This window comes from Vidua chalybeata, chromosome 5, assembly GCF_026979565.1.
Source record: "Vidua chalybeata isolate OUT-0048 chromosome 5, bVidCha1 merged haplotype, whole genome shotgun sequence".
Classification (NCBI taxonomy): domain Eukaryota; kingdom Metazoa; phylum Chordata; class Aves; order Passeriformes; family Viduidae; genus Vidua; species Vidua chalybeata.
This window is the reverse complement of record NC_071534.1, coordinates 18,399,189-18,418,248: the sequence shown is the minus strand read 5'-3', so window position 1 is coordinate 18,418,248 and position 19,060 is coordinate 18,399,189. Positions and strand designations below refer to the sequence as shown.

The window sequence follows — 19,060 nt, the reverse complement described above, 5'->3', positions numbered from 1 at the left end:
AGGTGGCTTCACAGATTGTTTTTTTCTTTTATCGTGGTTTATGATTTTCCTGCTCCCACTCAGTGGCAGGGGTAGGTACAGAAACAATGTTAATAATTCACCTCTGTGCCATTGCCTCCCAAAATATCCTTAGCTACTTTCTGGGGGGAGACATTCGTTGAGTCCATCAGGACAGCTATTTCCATATTGTTTCTGTGAGCTGCCTCCACAACACAGCAAGTCAGAAAGTCTTGGATGGGTATTACATGTGTTACTCACCCCAGCACTGATATTTCTGTAGAATCTGGATCACACTCTAGTTATGGGCTCCCACCTCTGGAAAGGTGGACTCTTTTCTCAGATGCAGGGAAGCTCCCAGAATGGTTTCTTAGCACCCAGCTACTTTGTTTGCAGTTGGGTGCATACAAAGTTTTGAGTTGAGTTTAGGGTTATGCTCATTTATAGGACTTGTCGAGGTGTGGTTACACATTTATCATCAGTTAATGTGTGGACACTTACTCCAGAATAGGAATCCATCCAAGTGTGCCTACCATGGCATGCTGATGGGTGAGTAGAGATGACTTCCTGGATTTGGGTGCTTGAGTGCCAGAAGCCAAGGAACTGTTCTTCCACGCAGCACAGCCGTGAGCTAACGCCCAGAACTCTCAAAAGAGAGCTGACAGCTGTGGAGTCAGACACACCGTGACCTCCCAGGGTTTCAGGAATGCAAACCTTTATTTTTCACAAACCATGACATGGTATGAGGAGGACACTTCCTGTATCTGGGTGGAAGCAGTGTGGAGTTAGAAAACCAATTGCAGCAGCACTAGTTTCTGCTGTAGCCCAAGCTTCTCCATGGTCTTGTCCCCTGGCTGCTCCTACCTGCAGCTTTCTTGTCTGGGAGAGACCTCCCTCATGCCTCTTGCACTGACATTATTATGGGCATCCCAGAAGCGGGAGCTGCTCTCCCCAGGCTCAGGTGCTGAGCTGTGCTCAGGCCCTGTGCTGCAAGGCAGCAGTGCCACCTCGGGGCACTTTCCAGAATTGGGAGGTCTGCTAAAATAATGGGACAGCATTTACATTTTCACACTCCTGCAGTACTATCGGGTTTATGCTACCCAGGAGAACTTCCTGAAACCTGAATTACCTGCTGTGCTTTCTCAAATTGTTGTGCTGCTTTAGGGAGTCTCTCATGTCCAAATGCCTCTCTGAGGAAGCATCTTGGCAGCCATTTGCTATCAGCTGATGAGGACTTGGGACAATCTGGTTTCCCTGGGAGCATAAATGTGCCTTGTGCTGAAATGCACAGCTGTCCACAGCTGTGGCTGTTTCCTCAGCCGGGATAACTCTGAGAACAGGGCCACCGTGGCTGTTCTGGTTATTTTATACTTCGCACTCCAACCACTCCTGATACGTTCGCTTGATTGCCGTTCGGATAGGCAGCAGCTGTTGTCAGGAATAAAATCTCTGTTACCAGCAGGAAAGGCCAGGAAATTTTGTTTGAAGTTTAGAAGGCAAGCAACTGTGAGCACTGGCTTACACTTTGTCTAGAGCTACTGCTGGGACTGCTGGACTCCAGGACGGTTTGGATGGGTGGTGACGAAGGATCTCTGAAGCCCGGTCTTTAGAGCATAGGGTTTATTGTAAAGGATGAAGGGCCCTGCTTAGAGTTGCTAGCCGCAACTCGTGGCAGGCCCAGGGAGAGCGGAGAGAGAGAGAGAGAGAGAGAGAGAGAGAGAGAGAGAGAGAGAGAGAGAGGGTGCCAGGTGGGTGTCCCAGCAGGAGGGTCCAAGAGGAAGTCCGGTCCCTCGGCCACACCTTATCAGGGGGCTTCAAGGTGGGCTGGGACAGGACTTGGGCCAATGGGGTTGCAGATACCTGATACTTCAGGGGAGGGTTACAGGTATGGGATGAACCATACATTGGGGGGTGAGACAGGACATTCCATTTGACCTTAGGATCTATCAGAAAGGGGGGATTGCTTTCAGCTTGGCTATATTATTGCTTTCGAGATGCTCAGTGATTAAGGTTTGGTATTTCAAACCTTGTTTTCATCTCAATATCTGTATTCTCTGATTCTTTTGCCAGGCCATCATATTTATAGGGCCTTGCTATTTCATCTTCCCCAACAAGCTACCATTAAGGTCAAGTTTTCTTTTTAGTTTTAAAATTGAATTAAAAAAAAAAATAAAATACCTGTTTCCAGGTATTTTCTGTGCGGCCAGTACTAGTACTTGGTAGCAAACCAGCATTACATCTGAAGAACACAGCCAAAATAACCACAATCACACATCTCTGTTACAATCCCCTTCTGTTACAAGACCTCTTCTGTACTGCGTTGATACAGACTGTTACACAAAGAGCAAACTGTGTGGTTTATCATTTGGATGCCATCAATAAGCACACAGAAGGCTGAACCAAGTAGAATGAATTTCTTCCCCAGAGGCAGTGCTATATAATCCTCCCCAATATCCCCTCTGAAGCTCCAGAGGAACCCAGTCATGAAGTCTACTTCTTACTCCACTGTTTTTTTCCGTTTTTTTTCCCTTTTGAAAGTAGCATCAAGGCAGTCAGAAAAATACTTTTTTCCATGTTAAAACTCTGTTTGGCATCTTCTTCAAAAGTAGACATTAGACATTTCATACTTGTATATTTAGATGACCAAGGGCTGAACAAAACCTGTCCTGACATAACATCTTCATTCACCTCATCCAAGCTGTGTCAAGCTGCAGGAGTATGGTTTCAAATACCAGGGTACTTACAGAAGAAAAAATTTCCCAGACTTAACAAACTGTTTGGACAATTTCTCATGCTGCACTTTCCAGGTGGGACCAGAGTGAAGATAATGACTTTTGGTCAGCTGCACTGGCTGGGCAGCTGTGTGGGCACATGCATTCAATCAGAAAAATGTGTTGTATTTATTTTTATTGTAATAGAAAAAACCCCACAAGTAAATCAAAACATCACTTTCTGCCTAAAGACATTATTAACATTTTTTAAATGGCATGGGGGAGCCTCAGCAATATAAGACAGAATAGTAAGTGTGGGCAAAAGAGTTCTGTTCCCTTTCAGGATTCCAGTTTCCCTGCCCCTTTCTCCATCAGCTGACTGAAGTTCATCACCTATATACATTTACATACACTTCTCAGTCTAGTTTGTTTTCAGCTGGGTGGAACACTGAGGGCAGAGTCCTGCAATTTACACATAACAATCTTTGGAGAAAACAGGTTTCCTAAGAGTCCTACAGGGTACAGGGGTCTCATTACCCAGTAAGACCAAGCAAAGAAGATTCTCTCTTACAGTTCTTTTATCACAAAACACAAGAATAAGTCTCAAGCCCAGGAGCTCTTTGACTATTGCAAACAACATATGGCTGAGTGAAATTTTACCCAGTGACCTTAAAGAAGGAGCATTATCTCTGCAAAGGGGCTCTGCTCAGGAGGCGAAAAGGCAGATTGCAAAATGCACGGGGTGAATGTCTTCCTCTTCTTTCCTGCCCCAAGAGGATGCAAAAAGTCCTGAAGTAGGCAGCCAAGCAGCAGCTGGGCTCAGGACATCCAAAGTGGTGGACATACAGGGCATATCCTCATTGTGTAAGTGTGTGGGGCAGAAACCATGGCACCAGTGCTTCCATCACAGGCAGCTCTGCCTGAAGTGATAGTTTGCTGAATGGCAAACATGCACAGCTGTGCTGCTTGCAGGTACCAAATGAGCACACCAGGATGTTGGGCTGCACTGTGTCAGCTTGAGTGTACCTGCTCAACTGAGGAAGCTCCAAGATCTCTAACATGATCTACAGCATTTTGTGGCACAGTCGTGTGTGTATTAAGTTGAAAGGCTGGTTACTCTTCACAAACATGTATGGGAGAAGACTGGAGATAATACATATACTAGACAGGAAAACTAAGCTATGGCTTAGCAAAACCAAAGACCAATCCTTCCTCCAGGAGCATCAAAAGGCATTCATAACTGACTTTCATAGACCGTTCTCTGCGAACAGGTCATTTGGAGGGGAAAGACTGAAAGCTTTTGTATAAAGCCATGTGCAGGAACTGCTACAGTTATCTCCGAGTCCAGTCTGTCAAATGAAATGCTTCAGGAGAAGCTGATGGCACAAGCTGAGAATGACAAGGAAAAGAAGCATCTGGGCTGCAGGGGCCACTGCTGTGCACTGAGAGCAGGTAAACATGAAACAGCAGAATGGCCTGACAGTACCCTATTCCCATCTGTGCACTGGCTCCACAAGGTGCAAGACAACAGAGTATTTGACAGTGACAAAATTGCAGTTTTCCTCTATTCCAACCCCTCAAAAATATGAACTGTTATAGTCCACACAGAGTAACAGTGTGAGAAATTTATCAATCTGCATTATTCTGGGAGAAAGAACCCAGCAGAGGAAAGACATCTCCTTTAGGTATATAAGAAGTTTCCAGTGCAAGAAGTTTGAGATGCAGGACTGAACTTGCAGCAATACTTTTCACAACAAAGCACTGGACAAAGGGCTGTACATTTGCATAGATGCTTTTTTGGCAGCATCTGGGATGTGCAATCCCCATTTACGGAGCATCAGCAGTGTTCCGGGGTTTGTCTGATGTCTTTCTCATATTCCTTCCTAAATGTAACTGCTACAAAATTGTTCAGGAAATTAGTGTATATATATATACATGAAAAGAAAACATTTTGCCTATTTTTGCATTCCCCTGTTCTTTCCCACTGCAAGTAAATGCAAAGCTCTAAAAATCTTAAACTAGAAGATGCAGTATTGCTATAATCAAAGGTTAATCTAAGCACAGGGCTGCTTCTGCATGTAACCCAAGAAACTTAGTTGTTCCACAGAAAAGCTTAATTTTACTCTTCCTCATTTTCTTTACATTTGGGGAGACCTAGCACTTATTTCTCTTAAGGAGAGCCCTGATGTGCTTGACTGCTTTGGAAAGGGCAGCACTTTGTTGGAACTCCTATGTGTCTGCAATTAGATATTGAAGGCAGATTTGGTCCAAGTGGTATTATCATGCAGTTGCCATGCTACTCCTGCCTTACTGTACCATAACTCTGGCTTTGCAAGGAAAAAAAAAAAACAAACAAGTGAACAGTTCTTATGCATTAACAAGGTTCTGTCTATCTGCCGATAAGCTTATGTGTGAGAAAAGGAAACATTTCACTTCATTTTACTTTTGCCTGAAATTTGTCTCTACCACTTCTGCTCATGAGATTCTCTTCTTTCAGCTGGTTCTTTCCTGTAACTCTTGGATCTTGGATTACGAGACTCTTGGTAACCTTCAGCTCCAGGTTCCCTCCCACCACAGCAAGTCCCACTGGATTTCAGCTTCTGAGTGTGACACTGACACATGGTTCAGCTTCATCACCTTTCCCATACACCTGTGCCACTGCAAATATTCTGATCAGATGAGTTCAGCTCTTCCCTTAAGCAAATGTCAGTGAAATATGCAGACTAATCCTGGGACACCTTCACTTCCTAGGCTACCAATACTTGCTCTGTTTTTTTTTTTGCTAGACTTCAGCAAATACCTCCATAATAGAGGCAGTGATAAGACAGAGATGCAAGTCTGCAAGGGATGGCCAGGACGTCCCCTTATTTACTTCAAGTTGTATAATGGGCCGTAGAATGCTCATGGAATGAATTTCCACTTACCAGCACAGGAGTTATGTAGAAAGTGTCAGCCTACTTGGACAAGACAGCCTTTATAAATTAGTATAATACTATTAGAAATTATGGCAATATTTTTGGTAGCATTGTCTTACATGCACCCTGATAAAATTCTCTCCCCAGGAAATTCTAAAACTTGTCTTGTAACTTCTTTAGAGTTAATTCTCATGAGAAATTATAAAATAGAAATCTGGTAGATTCATGTTTAAAAAGGAAGAGGCCTGGTGAGGCTGGGCACACTGGGTCACTCCTGTTAGCTCTGTCCATTATGTCTGCTGAAGGTATTTCCTCCAGGTGGTTGGATCTGGATGGAGTCCAGGAGGGGCCTTAAAGCTTGTCCAAAAGGTCTGAGAAGGTAAAGAAATAAACATCTCAAATAATTTACTTGGTCAACAACTCCCATTTACCACTGAAGTGCACTCACTTCCTAGAGTGCAATCAAACCAACATTCTAAAAGCAAATTTGAAGAAAAGACTTCCCCTACAAACTAAAGCAAACTACTTTAACCTATTAGTTTACTGTTCAATAACTAAAAACTTAAACATGATTTTATATCATATAATCATCAGATAAGGTAGTTCTGAGTCCTAACACGCCTAGACTGCTAATGTAACACTGTCTGAAACCAGCTCTCAGTAATTCATTCTACTTAAATGTGCAAACAAAATCCCTGTTATGCAACTGCAGTGTTCCATTAAGTACATCAGTATTGAGGCCTGCCAAAAGAATAGCCTCTAGCTTACTTAAAAGACAATGGTTCAACACTCCCAGAATAATTTCTGTTGCAATCTGTAGCACCTGGCTTGTCTTTCAGTAAGACTCACTCTGTTACAGACTTTATCTGATTTTGAGAAATCTGAAGTGCTAAGTGTCCAGGGTAGAAGACCCATGTCTCACAAATAATGTGCTATACTACTGTTATAGAAGTAAGACCTAAATGATGGAGCTCACATCATCCTACTGGGATCCTCACTAGCTGAGAGTTAAAAAAAAAACCCAAACAAAAACAACATCTGAATTATCAAGCAGGAAATTCTTAATTTCCTTTTTTTCATATCCTCTTTTCCCACTCAATCCTAGCTTTAAAACTGAAGCATTAATTTAAAATTGTATCTCCTCTGCCTCTTCACAAGCAAACGGACACCTCTGCAATTATGATGCTTAGAGAAATTAGTTTTAACAGATACTGGTTGTCTAAGAGGGAAAAATCCCCTTGTACTGTTTTCTGAAACTTTCTAAGCTTGTCTGGTCACATATAAGAGACCACCACAAAACAGCTAGTTTAAGTTAAAGGCAGAAAAACATCCTTCTCCTCTCTTATTTGGAACACCAGTGCCAGTTAGCACTTGTCATACAGTGTTGCAAGTGTTGATGTAAAGAGAATTGCATCCTCTCCTTAATCTTATGTTGATTCTCAGACAGATCCATCAGAAACTGGTACTGCTGGCTCTGTCAAATGTTTAAGCATTAGCATGAAGCAGTTACAGAGAGGAGAGGCATCCATACTCACGTGGCAAGAACTTCAGATGGAAGGTCAGTGATATAGGAAGGGATTTTTTTTCCTGTCAGAAATTGTGCCACTTCATTACTGAAGGTGTTGCAGTTATGTTCAAAGAGGTTATAAGACTCTCCCCTGTGCCACAGAAAAGAAATTGAAACAAAAAACCCCACAAATTCAGCAATGAATCATACAAGCAGAAAAAAACTTATACCCTTAATGAAGACCATCTTACATTAGCACTTCCTCCCTCCACCCCAAAGAATTCTAAGGCAAATAGGTGAAATACAGACATCAATTCACCCTTAAATTCAATTTAATCAGAGTGGAAAATGACATCTCTCCACATCCCTGACTTTAATGTAACCATTTTTGGAAGCATAGGTGAGGTTAGGTTTCTTCAATTAAAACCACAGTAGCAGTAACGAGAAATCACAGGAATTATTGACTCTGAAAGACAGCCAGAACACTAAATGTTGTGGTTTCCTACTCTTGTGAGAAGCAGAGTTGACTCTTTTAACAGTCAAGACCTCGCTTCTACTCGTGTGAAAACTGGCAGCTTTACTACAGTGACTACCTATGACTTACAGGGCAAACTGCTATTTCATTTTCCCTGATGATTCTCTCAAAAACATTTCAGGCATTATTCGATTTTACAAAAAAAAATGTTAAAGACTTCGCAGGAGAATGCTTTCCTAGTCTAGAAGGTAGCTCCTTGTGTGTACACTGGTGCATCAGTCCAGTCCATATTTGAAGAGTACCAAATGAGAGAGTAAGCAGACAGAAGCTCTGTGAGCTGGATTGGTTTCATAATACCTTCCTCCATTCTGCACCTTTTTGATATACAGGTTTTCCAGTACAGGCTGCTACTTACCGGAATGCAGATTCCCCCAAAGAGGAAAGGTATTCCAGAAAAATTTCTTCAGTGACTTCAGTGTTCCCCAGATCAACAACTGTGTCTGGAGGGCCAAGAAGTGTCCCTCCCTGTAAAAATGAACAGCCAGAAGATACTGTCAAATGATCAGGCTGAATTCTCCTGGAGGACTCTATTGAATAAAGCTACTCTGGTTCATCCAGGCACAAAAGAAGGAACTTTTGGTATGTTTATCAAGCAAAAAGCCCTGCTGGCCTCCCTTGTTCTGCACTCAAGAGAACAAGAAGGAACATGAAACTTCCATTTCAGCTGGTAAATTTGGCTCTTTGGGCTGAAAGCTTTTAAGCTATGGCAAAATTCTGCTTTAGAAGCATGGCCCATCCATTTAACCTCTCTAAGAACAGAAAGGTCTGAGAAAACATCATGGTTTGGGGCTTTTCTTCACTCTTAAAAAGTCTGCATGTAACACTTAATGATACAGAATTGGACAAGGTGTCACTGTGGCAAAACAGTTGCAAAAGGTGTTCTGGATAGATAGACTGTACCAGAAGAAGCAACCCCCAATCTGAATTGAGTTGGGCTTAAACCCACTGCTCCCTTTACCTTCAGTACCCTAAGAAACCATGACAAGCAGCTGGCTTCAGCATCTGTCTGAATTTAGAAGTCTTTTGCTGCTTTTCTAAAAGACTGACACAAGCAATTCTGATCAGGTAACCTTACAAAAATTATCAGAATATTAAGATTAACTTACAGGTGCACAGCTGGAGATCCCTCCACTGCCATAGAAAAATTCATCCTTATGGACTATTATGGAGGTGTGCCTGCCACAGAGAACAAAAAAAAAAAAAAAAGTTGAAATAAAAGAAAAAAGTAAACAACCTAACACATAAATCACTGATAAATCTTTGAGCTCAAGGACATAATGAAGGGAATAACTGAAAGAAAAGGTCAGTGTATTTCTGTGAGTGGGAACAGGATCTGCTGGGACATGAATGGATATGGAAGCAATGATTATCAAGCCTACTGCAATTCTGCAATCAGTTAGGAAAGAACAGGTTTAGCTAAGAGCCCAGGCATGAGCCTCTCTCAGCTAACGGGCTGAGAGTGAGGTCAGCTCTCAGAGACAGAACTAGCCCTCCTACCACACTGACAGAGACTTCTCACTGGCTGAGAAGCTGGTCAGACAGCCACTGGAGACGGATCAGAGGAGAGGAAAACGGATAGACAAGGGTTTAGGGTTTTTTTTGCCTCTAAAAAAAAAAACCAAACAAGCTCTCTTTGTGTGATATCAAAATTCTTGGTATGAATTATAGAAAATTAAGGGATTTTGTTTTTTTGTGATTGAATGTAGGTACTGCTCTTATATGACAGAAGGCTTGATCCTGTAATACCTTCTTCCCACCTACTCTTTTACTATCATGTTTAGTCATGCCTGGAATTATAAGACAAAGTGCTTGGGACAAGGACACCATCTTACCCTTGAAAAAGTACACAGGTGCACAAAAACACAACAGCTACTAACAATGCCCTTTTCCACGGGGTCCACTGAGCTTTGAACAGAGTGGTTTAACTGGCACCTGACTGTACATCGTATTACTGCCAATCTATATTCAGGAACAAAAAGTGCCTTGGTCTCTCTTCCATCACAAAATGTTCTTAAGCTCTGAAGCATATGTAACTGCATAGTGAAAATACTTCCTACACCAGTGGTTTACCCACATAATGAAATTTAAATCTAGTCACTTACCAGATGCCATCCAGCTGTTTCCCTGTATGCAGAGAAAAGAAGAGTTATTAGCAATGTATTTTCCATATTTCAGCCTACTTTCCGTCAATCATTTAGGAACCATGCTTATTATTTCACCATGATAGCAACACCAAAGATTTAATCCAGAGTTGCTTCTAAAAAATCCAGAATATCTTCCAAATTAACTACTCAATCCACACATCCTTTGTACCTCTTCCCTCCTGGCAGGCAGAGGTAGCAATGCCATCCTATCCCGCTGGTGCTTACCTTTCTTAGGTGTTTTTCTACAGACCAAGAAAGAAAACATTTTCCTAAAATAAGATTCTTCAATCAGGAGCAGAAGAGTTGAATTTGACAGATCTCATAGCTGCAGGCAGCTGGCCAGCAGAATGTATTCAGTTCTCTTTTTCAGTAACTGATGAGAGGTCTAACTTAAATGTATGACCAGTGGTGGTAGCCTCTATAATGTATTCCACAATTTCCTCCTTTCCTTCCCTCCCCCTGCCCTTAAAAATGAGTTAAGTGGGAACAGAGGTAGAAAAGTACAGCATTGAAATTTACACAAGTTACAAAGCTGTGTATTTTACAGAACACAGCAGCGAGGACTTGCTTCAGGCACCACTACACTGATAATATAATTGGGTCTAAGAGAAAAGGTCCCTTTTAAAATGTGTTTCCAGTTCCCTAGAAGCAGGAGACCTAAACCTCTCTGTTGTTCAGGGCAGGACCTCAAGATTAAACCTCTTTCTAAAAGGTCATCAGCTTTTACTGCCCTAGGCTCAATTATTTTATCTATCATAACTGAAAGGTTTGGTCCCTGGTATCCTCCCTTTGGGAGCTTGTAGGGAGCCAGTGCATGTTGTGGTAGATGTGCTATAATTTTATTTCCTGAACAAGGTGCATAACCCCCAAAAAGCAGATTTAGAACAGAAAAACTGCATGCATACCAACATTTGGTACTCTCTGAACCCAAGCACTAGACTGAGTACTCCTCTGCCACAAGAAAAAGCGACACATTTTTTTCCACTCGGGACTGAAGCAAAATAGGTACCTGCTTCAGACAAGGGTCATGGAAGAGCAGAGGCAGGGAAAAGGCTGTTGTGACCATAGAGACATCAGCTGAAGTGAGCACACTTAGTTTTGAAGCAGGTGGACTGATCTGTCACTCCCATGGGTCACAGCCAGGTAGCAACCACATTCCCTGTCAACCCATCGCACAGAAACGTAGGCTTGGGGTAGGACAAAGGCCAAGAGACAGTGGGTGGCAATAATGACAGAACCAGAACACTGTGTTGCAGTATCTTAGAAGCATCTGCTGGCCCTTTGGCATGTCCCACTGTTGTGCTTCATGATCCTTTGGCCTTTGTTCCACATGCTCCCCATGAGAGGTTTCACCTCACACTCTAGAGCTGCCAGCTCTGCAGCCCACTGGCCCTGCAGGCTCAGCACCACAGGTAGCATCGGCCTCCAGCTGGCTCTATCCTTTGGCTTTGCCCAGTTAGCATTCTGTGTATCTGCTAACAAATTATTACACATTTGCTCATGATAAATAACTTTTTTTCACTAGAAAATGAACTTTATCCTTCAGACCAGAGAAATTAACCATTTCAAAGGCAGCACATATTAGAATTGTGCCTGTTCTTTGCATGCTAAATTGAAAGAGAACATCTTAGTATTTACTTTCATATACACCTGCAGCAAATAATAACAAAAGACTTTCCAGAGAGTTCCCACTTTGTACCTAGATTCTGTATGCAGGTGAAAGAGCTACGGTAGATACTGACAATGTCACAGATGCTGCCAGGACCTGCTTGTGCAATTACAACACCTTCCTGAAAAGATCACTGCAGCAAAGGCTACACAATGGGCTGCTCTAGCAAGGCTGCAGCCCACAGCTTAAGGGAAGTGACTCTGTCCTCCAGTTTGACACTTGTGAGACCACATCTAGAGTGCTGTGTCCACTTTTGGATCCCCACAATATAAAAGACACCGACATACCAGGCTGGAGCACTTACTGTACTGAAGAAGAACTGAGAAAACTGGTGTGTTCATCCTCAAGAAGAGAAAGCCAAGAGTCTGTATTCCTGTCTACAAGTACCCAACAGGTATGGATGAAAGGGAACCCTTGCTCTATTCAGATATGCACAGTGAAAGGCAACAGGTGCTAGCTGGAAAATGGGAAATTCACAATTCAATAGGAAGCAGGGAAAACATTTATCATGAAGGTGGTCAAACACTGGAGCAGGAGTCTAGAAATGATATGGGATTTCAATCCTTGAAGATACTTATAACTCTGCTGTCCAGGGCCCTGAAGAATTTGCTCTTGTTGGCTCTACCTTAAGCAGGACTTCTAGAGGTCACTTTTCTCCAAAGTAATTTTCTGATTGAACGTACAAAACCCAAGCAGAATTCAGGAACTGGACTTTGCTTTGGACTGCAGTCCAATCTTTACTGCTACTCATGAAGTCTGTAGCAGTCCAAAGGCAGCAACTGCCAGGGCAGTAACAGAACAGCTTTTGGCAAGTGAAGCTGCCTATCTTCACAAGGCAGGTCTGTTTGCTGCTTCTCAGCTCGGTCAGTTTGTGCCAACACTGACTTGAAAATCTTAATGAAGCTGCAGACCCACTATTTTTTCTTGGCTCCTAGAAGTCATTAACCAAGCGGGCATTGTGGAAAACACACACCAGATCTGCAGCACTGCTGACAATAAGGCATCTGTGGTAGCTCTCCAGCCTGCTGCAGACAAAATATAATCCCTTTCTTCCACTGATGGACTGTGTCTGGTAAGAGGCAGTGCAGTGACAACACTGCTGGGGGAATCCCATGCCTAAGAAACCTGCCATACTGGCCACATATGCATCACCCAGAGACATCCAAGACTAAGAACTTTTGCAGCTCACCACCACTGCCACCCCTGATAAGCTCAGGTAGAGCAATCAGGGCAGTCTGCACTAAGGAGTTATGTTTTGCCTTCTGCTCGACATTGCTCCCTGCACACAAAATATTTTGCCCAGAGCTTCTGAAGGCTTGATACACACAACAGCCCCAATAGCATGACCAAGCAAAGCTACAGCATTGGTGTGAGTGTTAAGACACAAGTTGTATTCAGGCCTTGCAGCAACACTTTCCAATAAAGCTGCTTCTGGCAGCACTGTCCAGCTTGAAAGCCAGAAGCTTGCCATGAACCTCCCCAAATAATCCTACAGTGCAACAGAGCTGACATCCCATAGTCAATTGAGTGGACTGTAAGAAGGGATTGCAAACACTATCCAGGATACTGGCAGATATCATCATGTTTCCTGTTCTTCCACTTCTTACCACAACACTCCAAACTCCTGTGGTCACTGCAATGTGGGTAGAACGGTGTGCTGGTATTGCCACCAAAACCAAGCCATTTACTCATAACCTGAGGCTGTCTATTACATCTCTATTATAAATAAATCTATTATAAATAAAATAATTTATATATTATAAATCTCTATTATATAGAGATTCTCCAGTAATTTCCATCGGAGATGCAAAAGCCCTTGCAGCATTAAATTGCAGGCATCACACTTCACTCAATATCTACAGTAAAGCTAATCCAAAGGATGCACATGCTCATAATGCAGAACAGGAATGTCCTGATGGGATGATGCTCTTTTGGACACTTACTGTATCAAGGGAGGGTTATCAAGAGGATGGATACAGGACCTTCTCAGTGGTGACAAGCAATAGGACCAGAGGCAATGGGCAGAAACCGATGCACAGGAAGAGCCACCTGAACATGAGAACTTTACTGTACAGGTGATGACACACTGGAATCATTGCCCAAAGAGGTTGTGGAGTTTCTCTCACTAAAGATACTCAGGAACCATCTGGACACAATCCTGTGCAATGTGCCTGAGATGACCCTCCCTGTGCAGGGAGGTTGGACCAGATAACCCACTGTAGTCCCTTCAAACCTTACCTCTGCTGTGATTTTGTTATCCAGGTAAAACAGGGAAACATCAAGATGCTAACTAGTTTAAATATTTCAAGGGTCGGGGGCTGTTGAACAGGAAGGGTCATTGCAAATTTAGATATACACATTTAATCACACAACATTTACTGCATATGGCCAGGCTATCAGGTATCAACTCTCCCAGAGAAACTGCCCATGTGCCAACTCAGCCTGAAGTAAATGTGAAGCAAATCAGCTTAGTTTGAACTGCATCCATTCCAAACTAAAGCAAGTCAAGGTACCTTGTTTTTGTCACAGACTATGGACATGAAAAGCTACTGTGTTATATTTGTGAGAGTTTAGGGGGATAGCCTGTCAGTCTTTGGAAACATGATCACCACGGTTTTCGAGTGGTTTTTTGATTGTTTTTGTTTGGGGATGGTTTTGTTTGTTTATTTTACTTTTTTATTTTTCCCTTGCTGATATGCTTCTGTGGCTCTTTCCTGAAAGTATTCACTACAACCTGGGGGGAGATGCCAGTTCAGCATAAATCTGTGTGCCTAAGCATCTCAAAGATTCAATTTGTTTCAATAAGGCAGAGTACCATCTAGCAAGTAAACAAGTTTTTATATTTTCTGTTTTGTTTTCTTTATAACATTCATAACTCAAATACTTTAATGGTGTTTACATGAGCCAGAAACCTATGAGAAAAACAGAACATAAACAATTCCAGGACCCTCAGCTTAGTCACGGAACATGGAGAATGAAGTAGTTAGGTTCTTGTAAAATCAATTCAGGAGACTGTAATTGTTTAGATACAGGAGTATTTTGAAAGAAGAAGCAAGCCCATATAGTTTTAGAATACAATCAAACTGGATTACTTCCATGCTTAGATTTGTCTGGAAGGCCAAGCACAAGGGAGAACAGATGCTCACCAATCTTTTTTATCATCACAGTAATTTATTAATCTTGAGGGACAAACAATGTTGATTATTCCTGTGCATTGTAAATATCAAATGAAAGTGGCATTTGTATATTAATCTAAATTATTATACTGAAGGGCAGAAGAGTTCTGTGACATGAGGGAAGGAACTGTCTGTGCAGATGAGCACTTAGTTTACCCCATGCAGAGTTTAGGCCATCCAACCCTCAGTGCAAGATCTACGCCTGTTTTTGAACTGTAAAGAAAAAAATAGGAAGCTCAGTATTAACTGAGCTTTAACAATATATCTGTGCTCTGCAATGGATGTGCAAACTCCAGAAGACCATAGAAGACTCTAAAATAAGTAGTGAACTGGTCTGCTGTGGAATCGGAAGTAATACAATTTGGTCAACCAACACGGGTGTTTCTAGCAGTGCATTGCTTTGCATATTGTTGTAATTTCCCTAGGACAATGCATTAAGATTCCTGCCTTTTTTGAATTGAAAATTACTCTAATTATTCAAGCACTTAGTCAAGCGCTTTCTTCTATGTGCTACCCAGTGTGCTCAACCAAAGCAAAAAAAAAAAACAAAACAAAACAAAACAAAACAAAACAAAAAAAAACCACAAAAAAAAAAAACAAAAAAAACCACCCAAAAAAACCCAACCTAACGAAGAGGGAGGAGCCTGCTTCAATCCCTTCTCCTTGAGGTGCCTAGAGAGATATAGAAGTAGGCTATATTGGGGGAGGGTAATGCACACCATTTTCATGAAATCCCCAGCAAATGCTGGGAGCAAAGCTGATAGAATATCATGCTGAAGCAATTCAAAACTGTTCAGAACAGATGGAGTAGAAGCAGAGAAATGTGCTGGCCTGGGAAAATGGAACCAAGCAGAAGGCACCTCCTTTCAGCAGTTACCTTTCGCTCCAATTCCCTCTGGGCTGTTAAGTCCCTCCAGCTGAATGCACCACTTAAAAATTTCAACCAAAACATACTCCCAGTCCACTCAACGTTAATTTATACTACACTGAGCCAAAGCTACTGTGGTTAACCAAGCTCCCAGCTCACTCTGTGAGTCACAAAAGCAATAACCTCAGTTACAGGACAGGAGAACTTTGAGCTGGTAGATATTTTTCGTTAAGCCCATGATGCAATAGGATTTTAATCTTCCTTAAAGACTTCTCTGCCTTTGGACGTCTATTTCAAAATCAGCACTGCAAGCTGAACTATTCTATTTTTCCTCTTTACCTTCCTCAGAATCAGGTGGATTATGTTTTCTGTCTTGGTAACAGAAATCTTACTGCATTCAGGTCAACATTTCTTATTATTGTAATATGTATTTGAACAGACAAATGTAGTCACAGACTGAGAGTGGGGGAGAGAAGACCAACAGTAGCTATTGAGAAGATGCAATGTAAAGCAACATAAAAATTAAATGTGCGGCTTCTGATACCAAAGGCAACTGACCTGCAATTTTTGGTCATGTATACTTCGGAATAGAAATAGTCACTAAATTACAGGAAGCTTACAGAAAAGTAAGAAGAATAAAAGCAGTCTGGGTATAAAAAGAGTAAACTTCCAAGAAAAACAAAGACTGCCCAAGGGACAAGACTAAGTCACTCTAAAGCCTGCTATGAACTGTGCTAAACATCTCTCCCTTCCAGATTCATCATTAAATGACAACAGAGAGAACTGGTACTGAAAAAGTCAGTATAACATTTGGTAGTGAGAGCTGATCCCTGAAGGCTGTGCTGACATAGTCTGCAGTACCTCTGGACCCTATAGCACAACAGAAGCCACAGCGCAGTGATGCTCTCGCAGTGGTCAGTCTCATAAGACAGGATTCATCCCCCTTTGGCCAAGGGACCTGAGCTGCTGTTTTCAAGCCTAACAGAAATTGATTTTAGCACAATCAATTACCATATTTATTTTTTTCTTTCTAAAACAATGTATTTCAATTTAGGCAATATTACCGGATTATCACTCAAAGCAAAAACACTGTTTCAAACTTGGCATTGATGAAAAGAATACTGTAAGTAGAGATGCCGAGTGTAAATCCTTTAAGAAATGCCTTCCTCTTTAATTTCTATGACTTTGCCCGATAACCTACAGTTTATGAACATCACTAAGGAAAGAATTGATATTGACCAACTGAGAGTTGATATAGAGAGAAATAAAAAGAGGTTTTTTCTTGTTCTTCAGGGAAAAAAGGGTCTATGTATGAGGTAAGAGGAGTATTCTCTCGATCACTTGGCTCCTGGGGAGGTTTTCAAAATCATCTGAAACAGAGCTAAGTGTCAATGCACAATACACACAACTTGATGGAAGGAAGGAAGGAAGAAAGAATGAATGATTTGTTTTATGGACAATCATGTCACAGGATCCACACAATCTCAAATGTTCTGCAGTCTGCATTGTCACTGTGACCACGCGGGCCTAGTTGGCCACATTCCATGAACACATCTGAACACAGTTACCAGGCAGTACTAGCAAGTAGCACTTCCCCTACTACCCAGAAGTGTTCAGGTTTTTAAGCTTTCCTTTTCACTGCTCAGATTCCCAAAATTTACAACCAAACTATATATCACAAGCACAAAGTTTTCAAGCTGTTGTCTGAATAGATTAGAAAGCATCAAAATGAAGTCACGTGCTATGTGTTTTTATGTGGAAATTCAGAAAGCTACAAGATCCCAAGACTGACTTTGTAGGTAAGAAGGGAGCTAAAAAGCCTTTGCTTGATCCATGTGAAGATTGGCATGGAGATAATTATAGTGGCAACCTATCTCTATTACAGTCTTTGCTTGGACTAATACTTTGAAATAAGAGTAGTTAAATTCTACTCAACTCAAACACAGGCAAATCATGCACCCATGTAATCTCAAGATTTATAACTCTTAGCACCTGATAAAGCATGGCTATTTCACCTGATAGGTGAAAAGCTACTTCCCTAAGGGCTACAAGAGAAGCAATTCTGACCACATAAAAAGTTTTGAGGTTATCCAGTGCAGGAAACACACATTTCCCAAAGTGGTTGCTGCTAAATGACTAACAGAGCACAACACACATTATCTCTGTACTATTTTCTTCTCAACTTTGCAAACCTATCATTGACCTGCATGAAACCTCAGGCTGAGAATTGTCTGGACTTTGATTTTAAGCTTGCAGGAAATCAGAGAATCTCCTCATAGGGCAGATGAGCAAAGTGACTGCCAACAAACTGTAAAACAAGATTACAGAGCCATCTGTTCAGACACTGAGTCTGTTGAGAAGTCTCATCCCACACAGACTGCTGGTCTGACACAGGTCAGAATCTGCTCATTACAGGTATAAACCACTCTCTTGTTGCATTCCTAATTCATGCTTCCAAAACTTTAAGCAAAACCTGTTTCCTTTCCATCCCAAGTTTCAGGTTCGGTTGGAAACGCACACAATCTCGACGAGACATACAGCAGACTTCTACAAACTCTGTGAAGGAGAGGGAGGATGGCTGCACATCACCAGCCCAGCCCGACCTCGCCACAACATGGAGCCGTTCGAACTCAATAACCTTGTAAACAGCAGGCGCCTTTCTTCAGCTCAGCTTTCCGGCCGCGGCACCATAGCAGCCGGGGAGTCGGGAGCTGAGCTGTCCCTCCCTTCAGGGGCCAAGGAACACTTTTAATCTGCCGTTAGTAAATACCACCCGCGCAGTAGCAACGGGCGGGTGGGGGAGAAGAGGCTGGACCCAGAGCAGCTGGATCTGCCGCACTGACAAAGCTCGTCCCGAACACAGCGGGGTCAGGAATCCCGCAGCCAAACCCCGCTGGGTTCCCAAGCACCGAGCCCCCGGGCAAGCCCCGCACATCCCAAGCCGCGCTGCACCCGCCGGACACCGCCGGCGCCCGGCGCGCCCTCAGGGAGCCTTCCCCGGCGGGCCGCTCCCTCAGGAGAACGATACCGGGCGGGGATCGCAACCCCCGGCACAGGAGGCGGCGACTTCGGCCCCGTTTTCCGGTGCGGCAAAGCCGGGCCGCGGTGGTCGGTGGCGGAACGTCATCCCCCGGGAGGCGGCGGCCGGGGCGGCCCCGGGTCCCCCGCCGTGCTCTTACCCAGCATGAGGTGGCTGAGGCGCCGGGCCATGCCCTTGGACAGGTCGTACACATAGAGCTTCACGGGGTGCAGCGCCAGCGGCTCCTCCATGGGGGCGCGGGCGCGGCCGCCGGGCGGCAGCCGGAGCCCCTGCAGACAAGGTTGAACGGCCCTTCCCTCCGGGAGATGGAGGGGAACGGGAGGAAAGGGCGGCCCCGGTGCCGGTCCCCGGCGCAGCGGCACCAGCCGTGAGGTGACAGACGGGGAGGAAGGGGCGACGCTGCCTAGGCGCATGCGCGGCCGCTCCGCGCCTGCCGGGCCCCCCCGTCACTGCGCGACCGCGCCGGGGGCGGAGCTACAGCTGGGGGGGGCAGGGACG

At 43.4% G+C, this 19,060-nt stretch overlaps 1 protein-coding gene and 1 long non-coding RNA gene across 2 annotated transcripts; one reads left to right on the top strand and one right to left on the bottom strand.

The window, feature by feature from the left end:
* Nucleotides 1-2,887: 2,887 nt before the first annotated feature.
* Nucleotides 2,888-19,043, bottom strand: DESI1 (desumoylating isopeptidase 1). The gene is made up of 6 exons (XM_053942535.1): nt 18,702-19,043; nt 9,768-9,789; nt 8,772-8,841; nt 8,021-8,130; nt 7,159-7,281; nt 2,888-5,994 (listed from the first exon to the last, which is right to left on the bottom strand). Exons 1-6 carry the CDS (start codon nt 18,973-18,975, stop codon nt 5,901-5,903), a joined length of 693 nt encoding a protein of 230 aa, XP_053798510.1. The 5' UTR covers nt 18,976-19,043; the 3' UTR covers nt 2,888-5,900.
* On the top strand, nt 17,125-18,317 carry LOC128787944 (uncharacterized). The gene is made up of 3 exons (XR_008430909.1): nt 17,125-17,321; nt 17,772-17,916; nt 18,017-18,317. It is a non-coding gene; the product is annotated as an uncharacterized LOC128787944 (long non-coding RNA).
* Nucleotides 19,044-19,060: the final 17 nt, after the last annotated feature.

Coding starts and splice junctions, on each gene's coding strand:
- DESI1 (XM_053942535.1), bottom strand. CDS start 18,975: ATGCGCCTAGGCAGCGTCGCCCCTTCCTCCCCGTCTGTCACCTCACGG. Junction 9,790..18,701: donor CCTCAGCCACCTCATGCTGG/GTAAGAGCACGG, acceptor CTCTGCATACAG/GGAAACAGCTGGATGGCATC. Junction 8,842..9,767: donor AAACAGCTGGATGGCATCTG/GTAAGTGACTAG, acceptor TCTCTGTGGCAG/GCACACCTCCATAATAGTCC.